The 18,912-nt window shown below is 40.1% G+C and overlaps 1 protein-coding gene across 1 annotated transcript; it reads left to right on the top strand.

Annotated features, from left to right (window-relative positions):
* Positions 1-4,456: 4,456 nt before the first annotated feature.
* LOC114685702 (ankyrin repeat domain-containing protein 7-like) lies at positions 4,457-17,284 on the top strand (the record flags this gene model as incomplete). The annotated part of the gene is made up of 3 exons (XM_037197993.1): positions 4,457-4,599; positions 7,600-7,714; positions 17,135-17,284. Coding segments are annotated over 3 exons (408 nt in total), but the record flags the coding sequence as incomplete, so codon positions are not given.
* Positions 17,285-18,912: the final 1,628 nt, after the last annotated feature.

The following is an 18,912-nucleotide window of genomic DNA, read 5'->3' as shown; positions in this document are numbered from 1 at the left end:
ACCGCACTTACACTATAGCTGAAGCTAGCCCATGGTTTCTGACAGGAGGAGGGTTGAATATCCCTGATTGGGAACAGGTGAAATGTGATCTACAGAAGGTATTGCAGGATACGGGACCAGAGGAGTTTCCTATTGCAGCCTTTTCTTTCTTTTTTTTTTCTTTTTTTTTGGTTTTTCGAGACAGGGTTCCTCTGTGTAGCTTTGCGCCTTTCCTGGAACTCACTTGGTAGCCCAGGCTGGCCTCGAACTCTCAAAGATCCGCCTGCCTCTGCCTCCCGAGTGCTGGGATTAAAGGCGTGTGCCACCACCGCCCGGCCTGCAACCTTTTCTCTTTGGAGGCTGGTAAAGGATGCGCTATTAACTGACAAGGTGAAAGTGAAGGAACAATTAGCAGAATGTGAGCAGGCTTTTGCCACTGCCCAGGAAGCTGAAACTAACGAATCTTTAAAAGGGGAAAAAGAGGAAGAGAAGGCTATGAAACCCTGCAAGAAACTTGCAGTTCAGGATGATGAGAGTAACGTTGAGTCTATATATGAATTGTTTGATGAGGAGGAGTGGTTAGAGAAAGAGATCGAAGAATTACAAGGGCAGCTGCAGAAAACAAAAGTAAAACATAAAGAGCCTTTGGCTCCGATCTGCTGTCATCCGCCGCCTCACAATCCATACTGGTTGGATAGGGACAATCAGGCTCATAAGGAGGAAGGGAAATGGAGGGGAGTTATCTGGCAGGATACTGTGCAGGCTTATCCCGTTTCCAAAACTGTTAATGCTGCCGGACAAGCCGTCAGGAATCATGTACCTTTGACATTTAAAGAAATGAAACAATTAAAAGAAGCAGTGAGCAGTTGTGGTCCACAGGCTCCATTCACTGAGACACTTTTTGAGTCCTTTCAGCTAGTTATTTAACACCTAGTGATTGGCAGTAATTATGCTGTGCTGCCCTGTCTGGAGGAGATTATCACTTGTGGAAAAGTGAGAATCACAAAAGATGCTTAGAGTTGGCACGCATTAATGCACGGGCTGGTCAACCCTGGAGGAATTATGACATGCTGGCAGGCACAGGGCAATATGCTGATATTCAACAGCAAATATTGTATGACCCTGGCACATGTTCAAATAGCTAATGCAGTGGTCCAAGCCTGGAAATCTCTGCCAAACCTTGCTGCGGGAGAACAAATTTCAAAGGTCTTGTAAGGTCCTCCAGAACCCTATGCAGATTTTGTGTCACGGCTTTTGCAATTGGCAGGAAAGATCTTTGGAGATTCTGGTCAGGCTATGCTGGTAGTTAAACAGTTGGCATATGAGAATGCAAATAAGTATTGCAAAGAAGCATTAAGAGGGAGCAAAGGCAAGAGTTTGAATGACATGCTTCTTGTCTGCAAAGACATAGATGGTAACCATATTACTGGACAAGTTTTAGCTGCTGCCATAAGACATGGCTTGCAAGGCATGAATGACTGATGTGCTCAACCTAAAGGATGTTTCCAGTGCGGGCAGGAAGGCCATTTGAAACGCGATTGCCCACAAAACAATCCAAACCAGTCACTTGGAATATGTCACAAATGTAAACAGAGTCGGCACTGGAGTAGTGAATGTAGATCTAAGTTTGACGCACAGGGTAACCCAGTACCTTAGGGAAATGGGGACGGGGCCCGAAAGCAAGAGTGTACAGAGCTATGCAGACCCAAACAATAATCCCAGGCAGTGGTCGCCTCCGTTTCATTCCACAAAACAACCCCTTTCAATTGACCAACTCAGTGGAGGAACACCAGGAAGTGTAGGACTGGACCTCAGTTCTGCCGCCAGAGCAATCTTAACCCCTCAAATGGACCTCAAGCACTACCCACTGGAGTTTATGGCCCCTTACCAAAAGGATCTGTGGACTGCTTTTGGGTAGAAGTAGTGCGTATATGAAGGGCATAAGGATTTTGCCTGGAGTGATAGATAATGACTATGAGGGAGAGATAAAAATCATGGCAGAGGCAACACAGGGGGTCTCAGTGATCCCACAAGGGGAGCGTATAGCTCAGCTACTTCTGCTTCCTATTGTTTCTACAAAAAATAGAAGTTTATGTGTAGCCCGGGGAAAGGGAGGTTCGGGTCCACTGGTACTCCTCAAGCGTTCTGGGTAGCCCACCTAGACTCTAGCCTAAATTAGAATTAAAAATTCAAGGTAAATCTTTTGTGGGGATTCTTGATACTGGGGCAGATGTATCCGTTATATCCAAAGAATACTGGCCTGCACGATGGCCTCTGGAGGATTCTACAGCAGTGTTACAGGGCATAGGACAGACCAGACCACAGAAAAGTGCCTGCATATTGAAGTGGAGTGCTCAGGAGGGGCATGAAGGACATTTTCAACCTTATGTTGTATTAGGTTTACCTACTAACCTGTGGGAAAGAGATGTGTTAGAAACCATGGGAGCGGTTCTCACTACTCAAGCTCTAAAGGGAGAAAATCTGTTCATTAATAATATAATGATGCAAAATGTTACTGCAGGATTCAATAATACCAATTTTTTCCTTTATCCTCTGGAATGGCTCTGGTGTGGGAGGGGAGGAGTTAAATTGTTCAGCTTTGATTTGCAGCCTAAGTAATTGCTGGAGTCCTAATGTCACACATGCTGTGGTGGTGAGAATTCCTGCCTTTGTCATGATTCCACTGGAACAGAATGCAGCAGAATTTCCATTGCAACTCCATCACAGCAGACAGGACCTTGGCATAACTGCTGCTGTACTTGCTGCCATTGCAACTTCAGCTGTTGCAGCCACTGCAGCTGGATTGGTTATTTCCCAGGGAGTGTGACAGGCTACTACTATTAATGCCCTGTCGGGAAGAGTGGCTGGTGCTTTGGACATCCAACAGACTTTAAATGGACAATTAGACAACATATGTTATGTGCCTATGGGTTTTCTGAAATGTGTGTAACCCCTCATATTGTTGTGAATGCATCTGCTAAGGTTAAAGAATTGAATGATTACTTAAGAGGGCCATAGAATGGAAGTTTTGTAAATTTTACTTTGCAATTAGTTCATGCTATTGTTCGTATTAATGAAACTAGAGTCACTCCTATTGATGAAAATGTTTGGTGGCAAGCTATGTCAAAAATTGCTGGATGGGTTACTAGGTGGTCAGGGTCTGTTTCCCTACTTATCCTGTGTACACTGGGTCTTGGGCTCGGATTCTTCATGATGTACCGATGGCGTCTCCAGTTTAGTCAAGACCAATGGGCAACCAAGCAAGCTTTATTAGCTATGCAGCCCCCCTGAATCTGCTCAGGTGTGGTTACATATGTTGGAAAGATAGTACCCAAAGACGGGCAACTCCTGTGCCTTGCTGACGACCTAAGACGTGATAAAGGACCTCCCTGAGGACGGGTAAGTCAGACAGGGTGCTACAGGTGACCTAAGACAGGGGCTATCTGTGTGCTTTAAAAAAGAAAAGGAGGGGACATGTTGGCAGCAGACGCTGAACAGGCCTTGTGCATAGCCTGTTTGCTTGCCCTACACTGCCCTAAGGTGCCCTTTTGTCCTTCCTCTTTTCCTGTGGTCAGTAAGTCACAGGATGTTTACGATATAGCTATTGCTGGAACATTGTTTCAAGAATCAGCTCTCTGCTTGTGGTCTTCCTGTTTGGCTGAGCTGCTGGGACGCTGATGGGAACCTGAGGACCGTACCCTGACCCCATGGAGAGTAGGAAGTAGCAGGGTATATAAGGCTGATGGATAGTCAATAAAGGGCTCTGTTTGAATGACGAACCACGGTGTGTCCTGAGTGCTCCTTAACCTCAACGTCCCTCGCCAGTTCTGGGTCCCAGGCCGAGCTGGTCACAGCAACAGGGGAACATGGCCGCCTTATAAAGGCCAGGCCGCATCTGCACACACAGGCCCATGCGCAGTGATCATGGGGCATGGGTCACGCATGACTATGACACGGAAATGACGAGATGGAGATGACTAAGTGTTCTGCCGGGTATGCACGACCATGGGGCGTGGTTGGAATTCCTACCACCTTTGGTTAGGGATTCAACAGGCTGTACCCTGTTCCTGGCACAGGAGGTTTAAGATGGTGGCATAAGACGTCTAATTGGAGCCTTGTCAAACCTGTTATGTTTTGAGCCCATTTAGATTCCTTTCACATACGTATAGGAAGCTTCTGTGGCAGTCAGTTTCCATATAGTTTTTAAAAGGCATTCAGTGTTGATTGTCTCTCTCTGCTCATATTCCCTCCTTTATCCTTCTCTCCCATCCTCCTCTCATTAAACCCTCCTAATCTAGTGTTCATTTATATCATCATAACACTATAGACTTTCCCCTTCCTTGAGAGATACTCTCCTCCCTTCTGGTCCCTTACCAGGTACCAAACCTCTGTGGTTATTCAGATTGTAGTTCCCATATCAGAACCTTTAAAGAAAGAAAAAAAATATTTATCTTTTTGGGTCTGGGTTGACAAATGACGACGCAAATTTCCCCTCTACTTGATCGGGTATGACCCAGTGGGGAAGGTACAAAGGGCAGCCAGTGTGGGGGACTTGGCTTCAATAGAACGGCTGATCAACTGCCATGGATACCACGTGAATGGCCAGTACACAAGGCGCAGGTAATGGGACCTGGGGAGGGGAGAGGGCCAGCAGGGACAGAAACTGTTGGTGACAGTCAAGGCAACTAAGGAGAAACACACCTTCCAGGACTGTAACCTGAGGGAGGGGAGAGGTCATGCTTAGGCTCTTCTTTCACTGAGCCCAGTGGGGTTTGTGCCTGCTTTAGGCTTCCAGGCATCTGGGACCTGCCCAACTTGGAAGGGCAGCTCCTAGGCCTTTTTTAAGAGAAGCAAAACAAAGAACTTCCGTTAGTTTACAAATTCTTTTACATTGTCTCTTTTAGAGCACTTTATTGGGCGCTTTAAAGTGATTTAGCTAATGAAACTACATACATTTTATTTTTATGTGTATGCTTTAAAAAATTTAGAGTGTTTTGCCTGCATGTATTTCCAACACACCACATGCATCAGAAGGTGTTGGATCTCCTGGCACGGAAATTACGAACAGTTGTTGGTGCTAGAAATCAAACTCAGGTCCTCTACGAGCAAAACTAGAGCTTGTAAACACCAAGCCGTCTCTCCAGCCCTTAATGGATTTTTTTTAATACTATGTTATATACAACACAGAAAATTGTAACATGAGATAAATTTTTACATAAAATGTCAACTTTAAGCCCCCCCCCAAAGAATCACTAAGAAATCTTACGTTAGTGGGATCCCTGTTTGCTGAGGGATCATATAAGGAAATTTTCAGTTGGAACTATGACTCTGACCCCCACTCCCTTGAGTACATGTTGTATGTGTGTTGGTACATATGTGAAGGCTACAGGTTGACATTATCTTCAATTGCTTTTCATCTCATTAACAGAGTGGTATGTGTGTGTGCACATATATCCCACACACCTGCAGGTAAGTATGTGAAGGTCAGAAGAAAGCTATATTTGAGAGTTGTGTTTTGCCATATTGTGGGTTCTGAGGGTTGAACTCAGACCATCAGGTCTGCTGGCAGGTCCCACTACCTGATGAACCACCTTGTGGTCCCTACACCTCATTTTTTGAGGCAGGCTGTCTCACCCAAATCCCCACTAGGTATAATAGTCTTGTAGTATGCTCATTCAGCTAGACTTGCAGGCAAGCAAGATTTGGGAATCCTCCTATATCCACATCCCCAGCACTAGATTTTCAAGGTGTTGGGAGTTCTGAACTCAGGCCCTCAGGCTTACATGGCAAGTGCTTTACCAACTGAGCTCTTCCATTCACCCCAGCCCTTCTTTTCTGTTTCTTATTTCACACTATGTTCTAAAGGGGAACCAGGGACACTCAACAGTAGATTTTCCATAGCCCATATGCTTCTTGATAATCTCTGTAGTTCTGAGTGGTTACTTTGTCTTCGAAATGAGAGCCTTATACAAATAATAGAACAATAAATTATATTTTCAAAATATTCTTTGCTTAACAAACACATTCTTTAAAAACACTGAATTTTCCAACTGTATTTATCCATTCTGTCAATCCATTTATTCCCCACATGGAACTTAGATATCTCCTATATAGCATACACATTCTACTATCTCTCAAGACCTTCTCATTCTTAAAATGTTTATGTTTATCTGCCCAGTCAGCTTTCCTTACATTCTATAAATTTAAATATTGAATACAAAAACCTATTCTCATTTGAATCCTGATTTTCTTTTGGCTTAAAGCTTTTTGAAAATCAAAGCAAAGGAGCTATGATACAGCAGGTTATCTCCTTATAGAGATATTTGCCCATTTTTGGTGTGGTGGACACATTGTGGGTACAAGACAAAACACTATGGCCTGCTTTGCTACAATTTGGTGTCTGGATTATCAGGGACACTCTGTCTATTGTCTGAGGACTGGGCTGTGTCCCTGTAGGCAGCAAATATAGAAACACTACTTTTGGGCATTGAGAAATCAAAAAAAAAAAATCGAAGTATTGATGACTGAGGATTTAGATTTTTGTTTGTTGTTACTGCTTTTTTTCAACTTGTTTGCCTTTCATAATTTTAAGAGCTAAAATTTACATAGATACAAGTGACCTGTAGAATTGCCCTGGGCCTGTAGGTTGTATCATATTTCATTTTATATAAGGCACAGTGGACTGTATGATAACCTTTATTTTGTATAGTGGCCAAGTTAAAAATATTGCCAATTATAGTTATAAAATATTGTGGCAGAGATTTTAGCAATCCTAAAATGTGAAATAAAGAGCAAGATAGGCACAGTGGCACTGACCTGCAATCCTACCTACTGGTAGGATTACCAAGTTCAAGGCCATCTTGGGGAATATAGTTTTAAAATATTGTAAATGTATTTTTAAAAAAATTGTGTCTTCAGAGTAGGTAGAATTCTGTTATTTCTCTTTATTGGAATATTGTGTTTGTTATCAGTAGGAAGACTAATCATTATTGTATCCACCAAAAACTGACTGGCAGGTGCTGGAAGCACTTGTCCATGCTCTTGAAGATGTGAACTGAAGCATCACAGTAGCATGATGTAAGATAGCTACAGTGTTGAATCCCCATCCTGTGCATGGGGAAATTGAGTTATGGAGAACATAGAAATCCTAATATATAATATAATATTGCCTATTATAGTCATAAAACATCATGAATTATAAGTGGCAGTGATGTCAGTAATGCTAAAATGTGAAATAAAGAATAAGGTAGGCACAGTGGCTCTGGTCTACAATCCTACCTACTGAATACTACTCTGTATAATATATAACTAGTTTATAACAGCAATTAGAGGAGGATTTAAATCCAAGCTGAATTCAGTCTGTTGGGTGTTCTGTTATGCAGATGTGCTGCTCTGAGAAAGGATGAAACTTGTGATAGAGCACTTACCTTAAATGGGACGGCCATGCACTATAACCCTAGCATAGCAAATGAACACTTGAGTAGAGAAATAAGTAAATAATAAAATTCCAGTTACTTCTCTTACATCAGAAGGAAATAAAGATTGCTATCTAGTATTTACAGTTGAATTTGCCTTTATACGGTAATCTGTAATTTCCTAAAATATTTTCTCAATTTGTAGGAAGTCACTCCATTACGACTGTGCACACAATCATCCAGATGTGGTAACATTGTTATTATCCAAAAAGGCCTCTATTGATGTCCAGGATGATGAAGGCTGCACACCCTTGATTAAGGTAGCTATCGGGCAACAGTTTTGGTATGAATTGGATTAGATCTTGTCTTTGTTTTTTTGGTTTTTTCCAACTCGGGAAAGAAAATGTTTATTTGGTGCACAATTCCACATCACAGTACATCAGGAAGGGAAACCAGGGCAGGAGCTCAAATCAGGAACCAGAGGCAGGAACTGAAGCAGAGATCATGGGGGCAATGCTGCTTTTCCATGGCTTTTTCCAAGGCTTGCAGCTTTCTTATACTACTCTGGACTACCTGCCAAGCTGTGCAACCACCTCTAGGAAGCGGTGCCCTCCCACATCAGCCTCAATCAAGAAAATGCTCCACAGACTTTCCCACAGTCCAGTCTGATAGAGGCAATTCCTCAAGTGAGGATCCCTCTTTCCAGGGATCTTCAGCCTGTGTCAAGTTAGCAAAACAAATGAATAAGCAACCTCCCTCACTATAACAACAACAAACTAGTACTGATGAGATACTTTAATATCCAGGTGTAGTGACACACTCCTGAAATTCTATCACTTGGAAAGCTTTGGTGGGGAGTATGGTGGTATTTTATTTGTACTGAAATGTGATTTTAATTGTATGTTAATAAAGTTACCCGGGGGTCAGAGCTATTAGAGTCATAGCAAGAGCGTGGCGGTGGTGGCGCATGCCTTTAATCCCAGCACTTGGTAGACAGAGCTAGGTAGATCTTTGTGTGTTCAGGGATACAGCCAGCATTGGAGACACACGCCTTTAATCTCAATCCCAACCATAGAAGACCTGGAAGTTTCTACAGACAGGCAGTGATGAGGCAGTCATGTGTATGTATGGTGATATTTTATTTGTACTGAAATGTAATTTTAGTTTTATGTTAATAAATAAAGTTGCCCTGGGGTCAGAGCTATTAGAGCCATAGCAAGAGCGTGATGGTTAGAAGAGCTAGGTAGATTTCTGTGTGTTCAGGGATACAGCCAGTATTGGAGACATATGCCTTTAAGACCTGGAGGGCGGTACTTACAGGCAGTGATGAGGCAGTCATGTGGTTGGGTTTAGAACCAATGAGAAGGCAGAACAGAAAGACTATTTAAACACAGACAAACAGGAAGTAGCTCTCTCTCGGGGAAGCTAGGAGCACTGCAGGAGGTAAGATTTTATCTCTGAGCTCTGACCTCTCGGCTTTCTCTCTTTTACATTGGCTCTGTGTTTTTTATTTTAAAAAGACGATTGGATACATCTACATCTGGCGCCCAACGTGGGGCGAATCCATTAAAAACTGCTTGGGGCCGGCTCCCTAGCCGGAGCAGCCGGCTCCCTAGCCCCGGCCCAGGTCTGCTTGGGCTCAGGCCGGACTGTGAGCTGCTTGCTTAAGGCCAGTGCTACAAACAGCTCAGGCCTGCCCTGCTAAACAGGGCCCCTGCCTGTAAAGCCAAGCCTTGACTCAGCTCAAGAGGGAACAAGTGGCTGGCTTTAAGCTTTAGCCGGCTACCCCTTCGCTTTCACTTTCACTTTCACTTTCACTTTCACTTTCACTTTCTCTCTTGCTTTCTCTCTGTCTCTCTGTCTCTGTCTCTGTCTCTGTCTCTGTCTCTGTCTCTCTCTCTCTCTCTCTCTCTGGATTCACACCTAGGACACTAGGTGGCTCTTTTGAAATTCGCTCGGATTTCTACCGTTCTACGCAGATTTGGTAAGTCATAAAGGAAACTATTTAAAAGACAATTTTTTCCACATTTAAAAAAATGGGTTTTCTGTGTACATTGGAAAAAAATTGGGTTTTTGAAATTTTAGGCAGTCTGACAATGGAACAACTATATGAGAAGATTAATGTTGATCGAATTATGCAGTTTATCACCATGCTTATTCTCATTTTACTATTTAAAAAGATAGTCGATTTAAGTGCCAGGATAACAGCTTTAGAAAAACCTGTTAATTTTAACAGTGAAGTTGGTTCAAGTCTGGATCATAAGGTTACAGAAAGAAAGCCTGTTTTCACACAGTCACCCTTAACTTATCCTGTAACCGTACAGCAGATGCCTGATCAAATGGCTACACAAAATACCTGGGCTCCAATTGAACTGATGGATTTTAAAAGGTTTAAGGAGGCAATAGTATCTTATGGCATGCATTCCCCATATGTAAAGCAAATGTTAAACTCTTGGTCAACATATAATAGGATTATACCACAGGACTGGCGGGACCTTGCACAAGCTGTTCTGGAACCCAGCCAGAGACTTCAATTTCTAACGTGGTTTAAGGAGGAAGCTAGAAACGTAGAACAACGATGGAGGGATAAAGGAATACAAGTTTGTCAGGATCAGCTTATTGGAGAAGGCCAATATGCTTCAATACAAACACAATGTTTATATGATGTTCAAACCCTAATTTTATGTTGAATGGCAGCCTTGAATGCATGGGACAGAGTTGAGGAACCAGGAAAAAAACCTGAGTCATTCACAAAGGTTATGCAAGGCCCAAAAGAATCTTTCACAGATTTTTTAGAAAGACTGGCTTCAGCAGTAAACAGAATGGTCTCAGGATCAGAAGCTAGTAAGGCAATAATTGAAGCTTTGGCATTTGAGAATGCGAATGCAGCATGCAAAAGAATAATCAGGCCGTTAAGGGCAAGATCTGCGCCTTTGGAAGATTGGATTAGAGAAACAATTAATGTTGAGGTTGATGAGCATGATGATACGTGGGTAGGAGAAGTAATTTCAAAAGGTTTGAGGAGTGTTAGATGTTTTGGGTGTGGAAAGCAAGGACATTTGAAAAGGGACTGTAAACAGGTCATTCCTAGAAGCAATGTTTCTTCAAGGAACAATGGCAACAGAATGCCCCTTCCTTCTGGAGTATGCAGAAGGTGTGGTAAGGGAAAACACTGGACCAACGAATGTAGATCAACAAAGGACAGACAGGGTAATCCTTTGCCTCAGTTTTCGGGAAACTCCCGGAGGGCCTCATGCAGGCCCCCATAGCAAAACCAGTTCAAACCTTTCCTGCAGCTGTAGAGGAAATGCCTGCTCTGGAGAGCGATTAAATAACCAAATGACTATTGGAATAAATCATGCTGGTCAGGATGATGAAACAGAGAGAATAGAAAATTCAGGAGAAAACATAAAGAAAATTTTTTTGGCAAACTTCTATTAATGAACAGAGACCAAAATTAACGATAAAAATAAATGGTGTTTTGTTGTCTGGTCTGGTAGACACAGGTGCGGACATTACCATAATTGCACCAGAATTTTGGCATCCAGCTTGGCCTCTTCAGGAGGTAAACGTTCAATTGTTAGGAATTGGGACATTATCTGGAGTGAAACAGAGTGCAAGATGGCTGGAATGTATAGGTCCAGAAGGACAGAGAGGAAAATTAAAACCATATGTGGCTAACATAGCTATGAACCTGTGGGGTCGAGACTTGTTGCAACAATGGAATACTCAGATTAAAATCCCTCCAATCTCAGAAACAAATCATAAACTAGCACATGTTTCTGAGAGAAATATTAGAAGGCATTATTTTGAGTGGTCACCAGCCATCCATATTATACAAGAACAGGGCACAACAACTGATAATCTTCCAAAAATACCAACAGCTCTACCTTTAAAATGGTTAACAGACAAGCCTGTATGGGTTCAGCAATGGCCTTTAACAACAGAGAAACTCCAGGCTTTAGAAGAGCTGGTAGAAGAACAGCTAAATGCTCAGCATATTGAACAGTCAACCAGCCCTTGGAATTCTCCTGTATTTGTTATTAAAAAGAAATCTGGTAAATGGAGAATGGTAACAGACCTTAGAGCAATTAACAAAGTAATTCAGCCGATGGGCTCTCTACAATCTGGAATTCCTTTGCCTACTCTGTTACCAAAAGTCTGGCCTCTCATAGTTATTGATTTAAAAGACTGTTTCTTTTCAATACCCTTACAAGAAAAAGACAAAGAAAGATTTGCTTTCACAGTGCCTACTTATAATAATTCTCAACCGGTTAAAAGATTTCAATGGAGGGTCCTCCCACAGGGAATGTTAAATAGCCCAACTCTGTGCCAATATTTTGTACAACAGCCATTGGAAGTGATACGTAAAAAATTTCCTAAATCTATAATTTATCATTATATGGATGATATTTTATTAGCTGACTCAAATGCAGATACTTTAGAAAGAATGTTTGAAGAAGTAAAGAAAATTTTGCCTTGCTGGGGATTACAAATTGCTCCTGAAAAAATACAAAGAGGAGATTCTATTAATTATTTAGGATATAAAATAGAGCTGCAAAAAATTAGACCCAAAAGGTGAAAATTAGGAGAGATAGACTACAGACTCTTAATGACTTTCAAAGATTATTTGGAGATATTTCTCATCTACGAACTATTGTTGGGGTAAAAAGTGATGAACTGACTAATTTGTTCAAAACCTTAGAAGGTGACAAGGACTTAAATAGTCCAAGAGAATTATCACCTGAAGCTGAGAAAGAATTGGCCTTGGTAGAAAAGAAAGTACATGAAGGGCATGTGGATCGTATTGATCCAAAGCTGGATTGCATTTTGGTTATTTTACCTTCTAGGCATTCCCCTACTGGAATATTAATGCAGAGGGAAGATATTATATTGGAATGGATATTTTTACCAAATAAACCAAATAAAAAATTAAAAACTTATGGGGAAAAAAATCTCTGACTTGATTTGGAAAGGAAAATTGAGACTTCGTCAATTAGCAGGAATAGACCCAGCAGAAATTGTCGTACCTTTAACTAAGGAGGACATTGAAAAATTATGGACAGAAAGTGAACCTTGGCAAAGAGCTTGCAGTAATTTTTTGGGAGAAATTAACAGCAAATATCCCAAAAGCAACAGAATTGATTTTATAAAGAGAGCTGATTGGATCTTGCCTCGAATTGTACGGCAAAAACCCATATCTGGAGTTCGTACATTTTATACAGATGCCAACAAACAAGGAAAGGCAGGTTACAAATCAGAAAATTTAAGTAAAGTGGTACAAAGTCCTTATAATTCAGTGCAAAAATCAGAATTGTATGCTATTATGCTGGTATTAATGGATTTTTCAGAACCTCTCAACATAGTAACTGACTCTCAGTATGCTGAAAGAGTGGTATTACATATTGAGACTGCAGAATTTATCCCTGATGCTTCATAATTAACTTCACTATTTATTCAATTACAAGATACAATCAGGAAAAGGAGTCATCCTTTATATATAACTCACATCCGATCTCATACTGGTCTGCCAGGCCCTTTAGCACAAGGCAATGATGAGATTGATAAATTATTGATAGGAAATGTGCTGGAGGCCTCAGAATTTCATAAAAAACATCATGTCAATAGTAAAGGCTTAAAAAAGGATTTTTCCATAACCTGGCAACAAGCCAAAGAAATAGTAAAAAAATGTCCTACTTGTTCCTTCTATAATCAAACGCCATTACCAGCAGGATGTAACCCAAAGGGTACTCAGAGGAATGAAATCTGGCAGATGGACGTGTTTCACTTTGCAGAATTTGGAAAATTGAAATATGTACACCACACCATCGATACTTTTTCAGGATTTCAATGGGCAACTGCTCTGAGTTCTGAAAAAGCTGATTCTGTAATCACTCATTTGCTAGAAGTTTATGGCCATCATGGGTATACCTGCACAAATCAAAACTGACAATGCTCCATCATATGTCTCTGTTAAAATGAAACAGTTTTTTGATTATTACAAAATAAAGCATATTACAGGTATACCACATAATCCTACAGGTCAAGCAGTTATAGAAAGATCAAACAGAACTCTAAAGGATATGCTAAATAAACAGAAAGGAGTAACAAAAACCCCCAGAAATAGACTGCACAATGCTCTATTAACTTTGAATTTTCTGAATGCCAATGAGAAAGGAACAACAGCTGCAGAGAGACATTGGATAATACAAAAAACTACAGAATTAAATCAGCCTATATACTTTAAGGATGTGCTGACCTCAGAATGGAAACCAGGGTATGTATTACGTTGGGGACGAGGTTTTGCTTTTGTTTCTACAGGAGAAGATAAGCTGTGGGTACCATCAAAATTGATAAAGGTTCGATTTGAACAAGAGAAACCTCTTAATTAGAGGAGATGATAGTTCATCAACCAGCATGAACATCCAATTTAAACTAACTTGTACCAGTAACACGTCTTTTCATTTAATCAGATAATAACTTGCCAAAAAGGAACATCCCCAAAATTAATCTTGGGGAAAGGTTTTTGTTTTTGTCTTTTAGGAGAATGATGGTTAAGGAATCTGAAGAACACAAGACAAATGAGACAACTGAAGAAAAGGGACAAATCATCTATCCCAGGAAACAAAGTGAAATGGCGTATGGGTATATATAATCTAAAAAAATTTTATGTCTTCCTAAATGTTTGTTTCTGCTTTTCTCTAAAGATTTAACACTATTGGTCTTCTAATAGTCCCAGTTCAATTAAAATTTAAAGCTGACTTTGGAGTTGGAGAATGGCTCTCTCCTTCTTTAAACTCAAGCATGTTGTTAAAAGGAAAATGCAAACTCCCTGTATCATGCCAGAAAGAGCCATTTTCTGCTATGGGACAGGACAAAAGCCAAATTAATTACGGGACTATTCTATTACTAATCTCAACTCTTTGATTCTATTCTGATTCTTTAAACTTTTCTTAAAGTATAAATTTTATATCAAAATTTACAAGATTAATATATACATATACATTTTAAACTTTGTTAAGATATGAATGGTCATATAGAGTACTAACTAATTCTAGAAAAAAGGCTTCAATTAGCTGCATATATATGTCTTTGTGTTCGAGTCTCTTATCAGTTTTCTGCAGGAAATCACGGCCAGGCCTAATATCAACTGAAGTCTCCGGGAAGAAGATGGGGCCCCACCACAACAACAACAACAATTCCACGTGGACAATAATAATATCACTGAACTGACAAACATCATCTACAGATCAGCTTTGAACTACAAGGTGCTCAGAGCAATTTTGAGATGACTAGCTGAGATGATCCAGTCTCAAAGACTACTTGAATAAGGACTTGAGATAAACCCTGAACTTTGGCATTATACACAGACTGGATAATAATGAAGGATATAGTTACCTTTCCTAGAATTTGACAATTAACCTAAAATTTTTCTTTCAGGATAAAGATAACTTCGCCCATACCCAGCAGCAAGCAATTTTAAGAATACGACGCCCACATTCCCAAAGAGGTGGTGTGGGGCGGGTAGTTTTTTTGGTTCTTTTTAATGGGTTTTGGGTCTGGGATAATTTTCATTGTTTAGGGGGGTTGGTTATACGTTGTTGTCAAGGGTTAGGAAAAAGGCTAAGCAAAAGAGATTAGATTTAAGGTTCTTGTTTAAAAAAAAAAAAAGAAAAAGACAATTACTAGTTTTAAATACTTTACATTATTACCAACTATTAGGACATAAAGAAATGAAAGTTAGTAATTAGACATTACAATAGAAATTACAGTCATATTAGATATGTTTTAAAAATTGAGCAGATATATTTTAGACAGGTCATCTTCAAACCCTTCAGAGATCTACCGAATATGGCATTTAAAATGTTTTAATAACTTAGAAATTTTTCTTTTTTGAGACATGTCCGCTCCTGGCAGTACCAATCTACTTCAGAGAAAATATGGGCATTGAAGAAACTGCATATGGAGTTAATTTTCATTGTGGCAAAAGTTAGCCACTGGACAACAAAGTATCCTCGAATCAACAGGAAAAAATGGACAGACAGAACACGAAACAAAGGACTACCAATTCCTGCCAAAACAAGTGTGGTTATGGCTTTATCAAAAGGCATCTTCTGAGGTCAGGACAATATGGCACCATCCCTGAAGTGGCCTTCACAATCTGGAAAAGGTACAGTGTCCTTTTCTTCGAAGACAGCTGAACAGGCAGTGGGCCGATGGCTTCTGGTGTGCAATGGAACAACAACTGAAAGCTCATGCCTCTCAATAGTAGACTGGCATTTAATAGAGGGATGTGGAGAAAAAGGGGATGCTGAGATGAAGCCATATATACACAGCCAAGAAGAATGGACAGCTGAATTAAAAAACCATCAACAATTTCCAGTATTTAAAATCCTGAATCATGACATGACACTAGTGGAATTCAGGTGTTTCTGGTACATGGACTGCTCTCACCCAATGTGAGGTTGAACTGTTGACCTTGTGTACAACCTACTTCACAAATGAGTCTGTCAGATACACTAAGCCTATAGGCTGAAGATGATGCCCCAACACTGCGGAGAAACCTCAGGTGACTGTCCAGGCAGCTGGCTGTTTCTGTCAACTCACAAAATTTTTGGAAGTTGCTTTTGTGCACTTCCTGATTTTTATTTTTGTTAGCTAATATTATTTCCTTCTTGGGTCTCTGAGGGAGTTGAAGATTAGTTAGTTATAGTTGAAGATTAATTAGGATAGAAAGTGAATTAGATACATTTTGGACTTACTAAAATAGGATAGATAAGGGGATTATTTTCTCTGATTTGTCAAATACAAATGCACTAGACATCGTTTAGGTATTTGTTACTTGTATATATTGTATATAGTTATTGTACTTTTGTATATAGTTTTTCTTTTGTTAGTTATAACCTTTTGCCTTTTTTCTTTTTATTAAAATAGAAAAGGGGAAATATGGTGATATTTTATTTGTACTGAAATGTAATTTTAGTTTTATGTTAATAAATAAAGTTGCCCTGGGGTCAGAGCTATTAGAGCCATAGCAAGAGCGTGATGGTTAGAAGAGCTAGGTAGATTTCTGTGTGTTCAGGGATACAGCCAGTATTGGAGACATATGCCTTTAAGACCTGGAGGGCGGTACTTACAGGCAGTGATGAGGCAGTCATGTGGTTGGGTTTAGAACCAATGAGAAGGCAGAACAGAAAGACTATTTAAACACAGACAAACAGGAAGTAGCTCTCTCTCGGGGAAGCTAGGAGCACTGCAGGAGGTAAGATTTTATCTCTGAGCTCTGACCTCTCGGCTTTCTCTCTTTTACATTGGCTCTGTGTTTTTTATTTTAAAAAGACGATTGGATACATCTACATGTTTGGGTTTACAACCAATGAGAGGGCAGAACAGAAAGACTATATAAAGACAAACACACAGGAAGTAGCTCTTTTTCAGAGAGGTCTCTTGGCTTAAGAGGCTAGCTGCAGGGTAAGGCTATTAGCTCTGATTTCTTGGCTTTCTTCTTTGCATTGGTTCTGTGTTTCTTATTTAATAAGATGGTTGGTTATATCTACAGGGGAGATTATGAATTTAGGCAAGAAGGGGTACTTAAGAAGACCCTGTCTCAAAAAGAGAGGGAAAATATGCATAACCTAAGCAATTTCTCTGATCTAAGTGTAACTATTCAATGCAATTTTAGAAATATGTATCTTGACTTTCTTGAATTGAAGATCTCTTTCTTTCTACAATACCAACAGGCCACACAGAGGGGCAATGTAGAATGCATAACTATATTACTGATTCAGGGTGCTAATCCTCACCTGAGGGATTTAAGTGGGAATACAGCCCTGCACCATGCCGTTTCCAGGGACAACACAACAATTGCCAGCATTCAGTGTCATCCCTAATGTACTTCCAGCAATGACGCTCAGATCCACCTATCACATTCCAAAGCTCAAGCAGTCTCAATGAATCTGTTCAGAGTAAAACACTTTTCTCCAAGTATATTTTTTATATACATAGTTTAAAGGAACACGGCATAGCCAATTTTGTTTCAGAATTGGACTTAATTTGAAAATCAAACAAATAAAGGATTTGGCCCCTACACACACTTCACATACACACAAACAATAAAAATATGTTAATTTTAAAGATGAATGTCTGTAGAATTAACAGAAGTCTGTTGAAATTAAGAAGTTTCTGTTGTGGTTTGTCTCTCAGAGATAAGGCTGGAGTGGAAAATAAGAAAGGTCACAGGCACACAGGCAAATTTGATCATTGAAGAAAACCTACCAAGAAGACATTTTTTTTTTTAATTTAACTTGTTCAAATTTTCTATGTACTTAGGAAATGCTATTCAGGTTGGGAGATAATAATTCTCAGTTTAGAAAAGAAATAGTTTGGAAAAACAGACTGAGAAACTGCTCCAGAGGGGCCACTTGAGCTCACTCATTGAACAAGGCACACCAAACCTAGATGCCACGAGATAGGTTGGGCCAATGGAGGCACATCTCCATGGAGCTAAGAAGCCTGGAACCAGTGAGTGTTTGTGGAGAGTTCTGGAGAGGAGTTGTGCTCACAGGCAATGTTGGAGAGGGCAGTGGTGTGTCAAAAGGAAGGTGCCAGCTGTGTGTGTGTGAACCTGCAGCAAGGGATGGAGAAAATCTGTCCTTTGTGACTCATTGTTTGCAGAATCTGTGATCAATTTTCAGTTGAGAAGCATGTAGATTTATAAAGTGTATTTTTTTTTCTTTACAGTGTGGGTTGACACCATATAAAATTGCCTTATTTGAAGGAAAACACCAGATGGCACAGTTTTTCATGCAGAACCATGCAAATGCACATTCAGAGGTTGAGTCCAATAGGTACTGTTTCTTGTTTTTTACAATCTTGGTGCTGTTCTTGAGAGTGACAGTTGCTTAAGTAAGGAACACTAAAATGATAGGAGGAAGATTGGCTTCAACTCAGAGGCCCACAGTGAGTGTGAGCTGGAAAAGGGACTGTTCCCACCAAACAAAAAGAACAGTGTGTATCAGGACTCAGTTTTCCATTTAAAAACAACAGTTCATTATTCATAATCTGATTTGATTGGTGATTTTCTACTAGTTAAGGAAACCACATTAATGTTTTTACTTTGAAAAGATTCAAATTTAATACTTTTAATAGTGAGATTTGTAATTATTTCAGTATTTTCATTCTGTTTCTTATATATTTTCCTTTAAAATGATATGTTCAACATAGTTTTTGAAAATCATGTTGTCTCTTTGATCACTCATTCTGCTTTAAATGGCTTTTGAGCAATCATGACAACGAAATTCAATTACCAGATCCTATTCTTTTTTTTTTTCCCTGTCCTGTCTGAAATGTCTTGATGCTGTGTTGGTCAGATGTTAGTCTGTTCACCCACACTCCTGAAACAGCTATCATGGTTAGGGACAGTTATCCACAATGAGTATAAAGAACAAAGACTCAAAGTTTTTGGCTTTGCTGGGGATCCCATCAACAGTAGCCTTTGGACATGGTTCTGTAGAGAAGG

Source organism: Peromyscus leucopus, chromosome 22 (assembly GCF_004664715.2).
Source record: "Peromyscus leucopus breed LL Stock chromosome 22, UCI_PerLeu_2.1, whole genome shotgun sequence".
In the NCBI taxonomy this organism is placed as follows: Eukaryota; Metazoa; Chordata; class Mammalia; order Rodentia; family Cricetidae; genus Peromyscus; species Peromyscus leucopus.
Note: the sequence above shows the minus strand (reverse complement) of the source record. Positions and strands in the feature narration are given on the sequence as shown.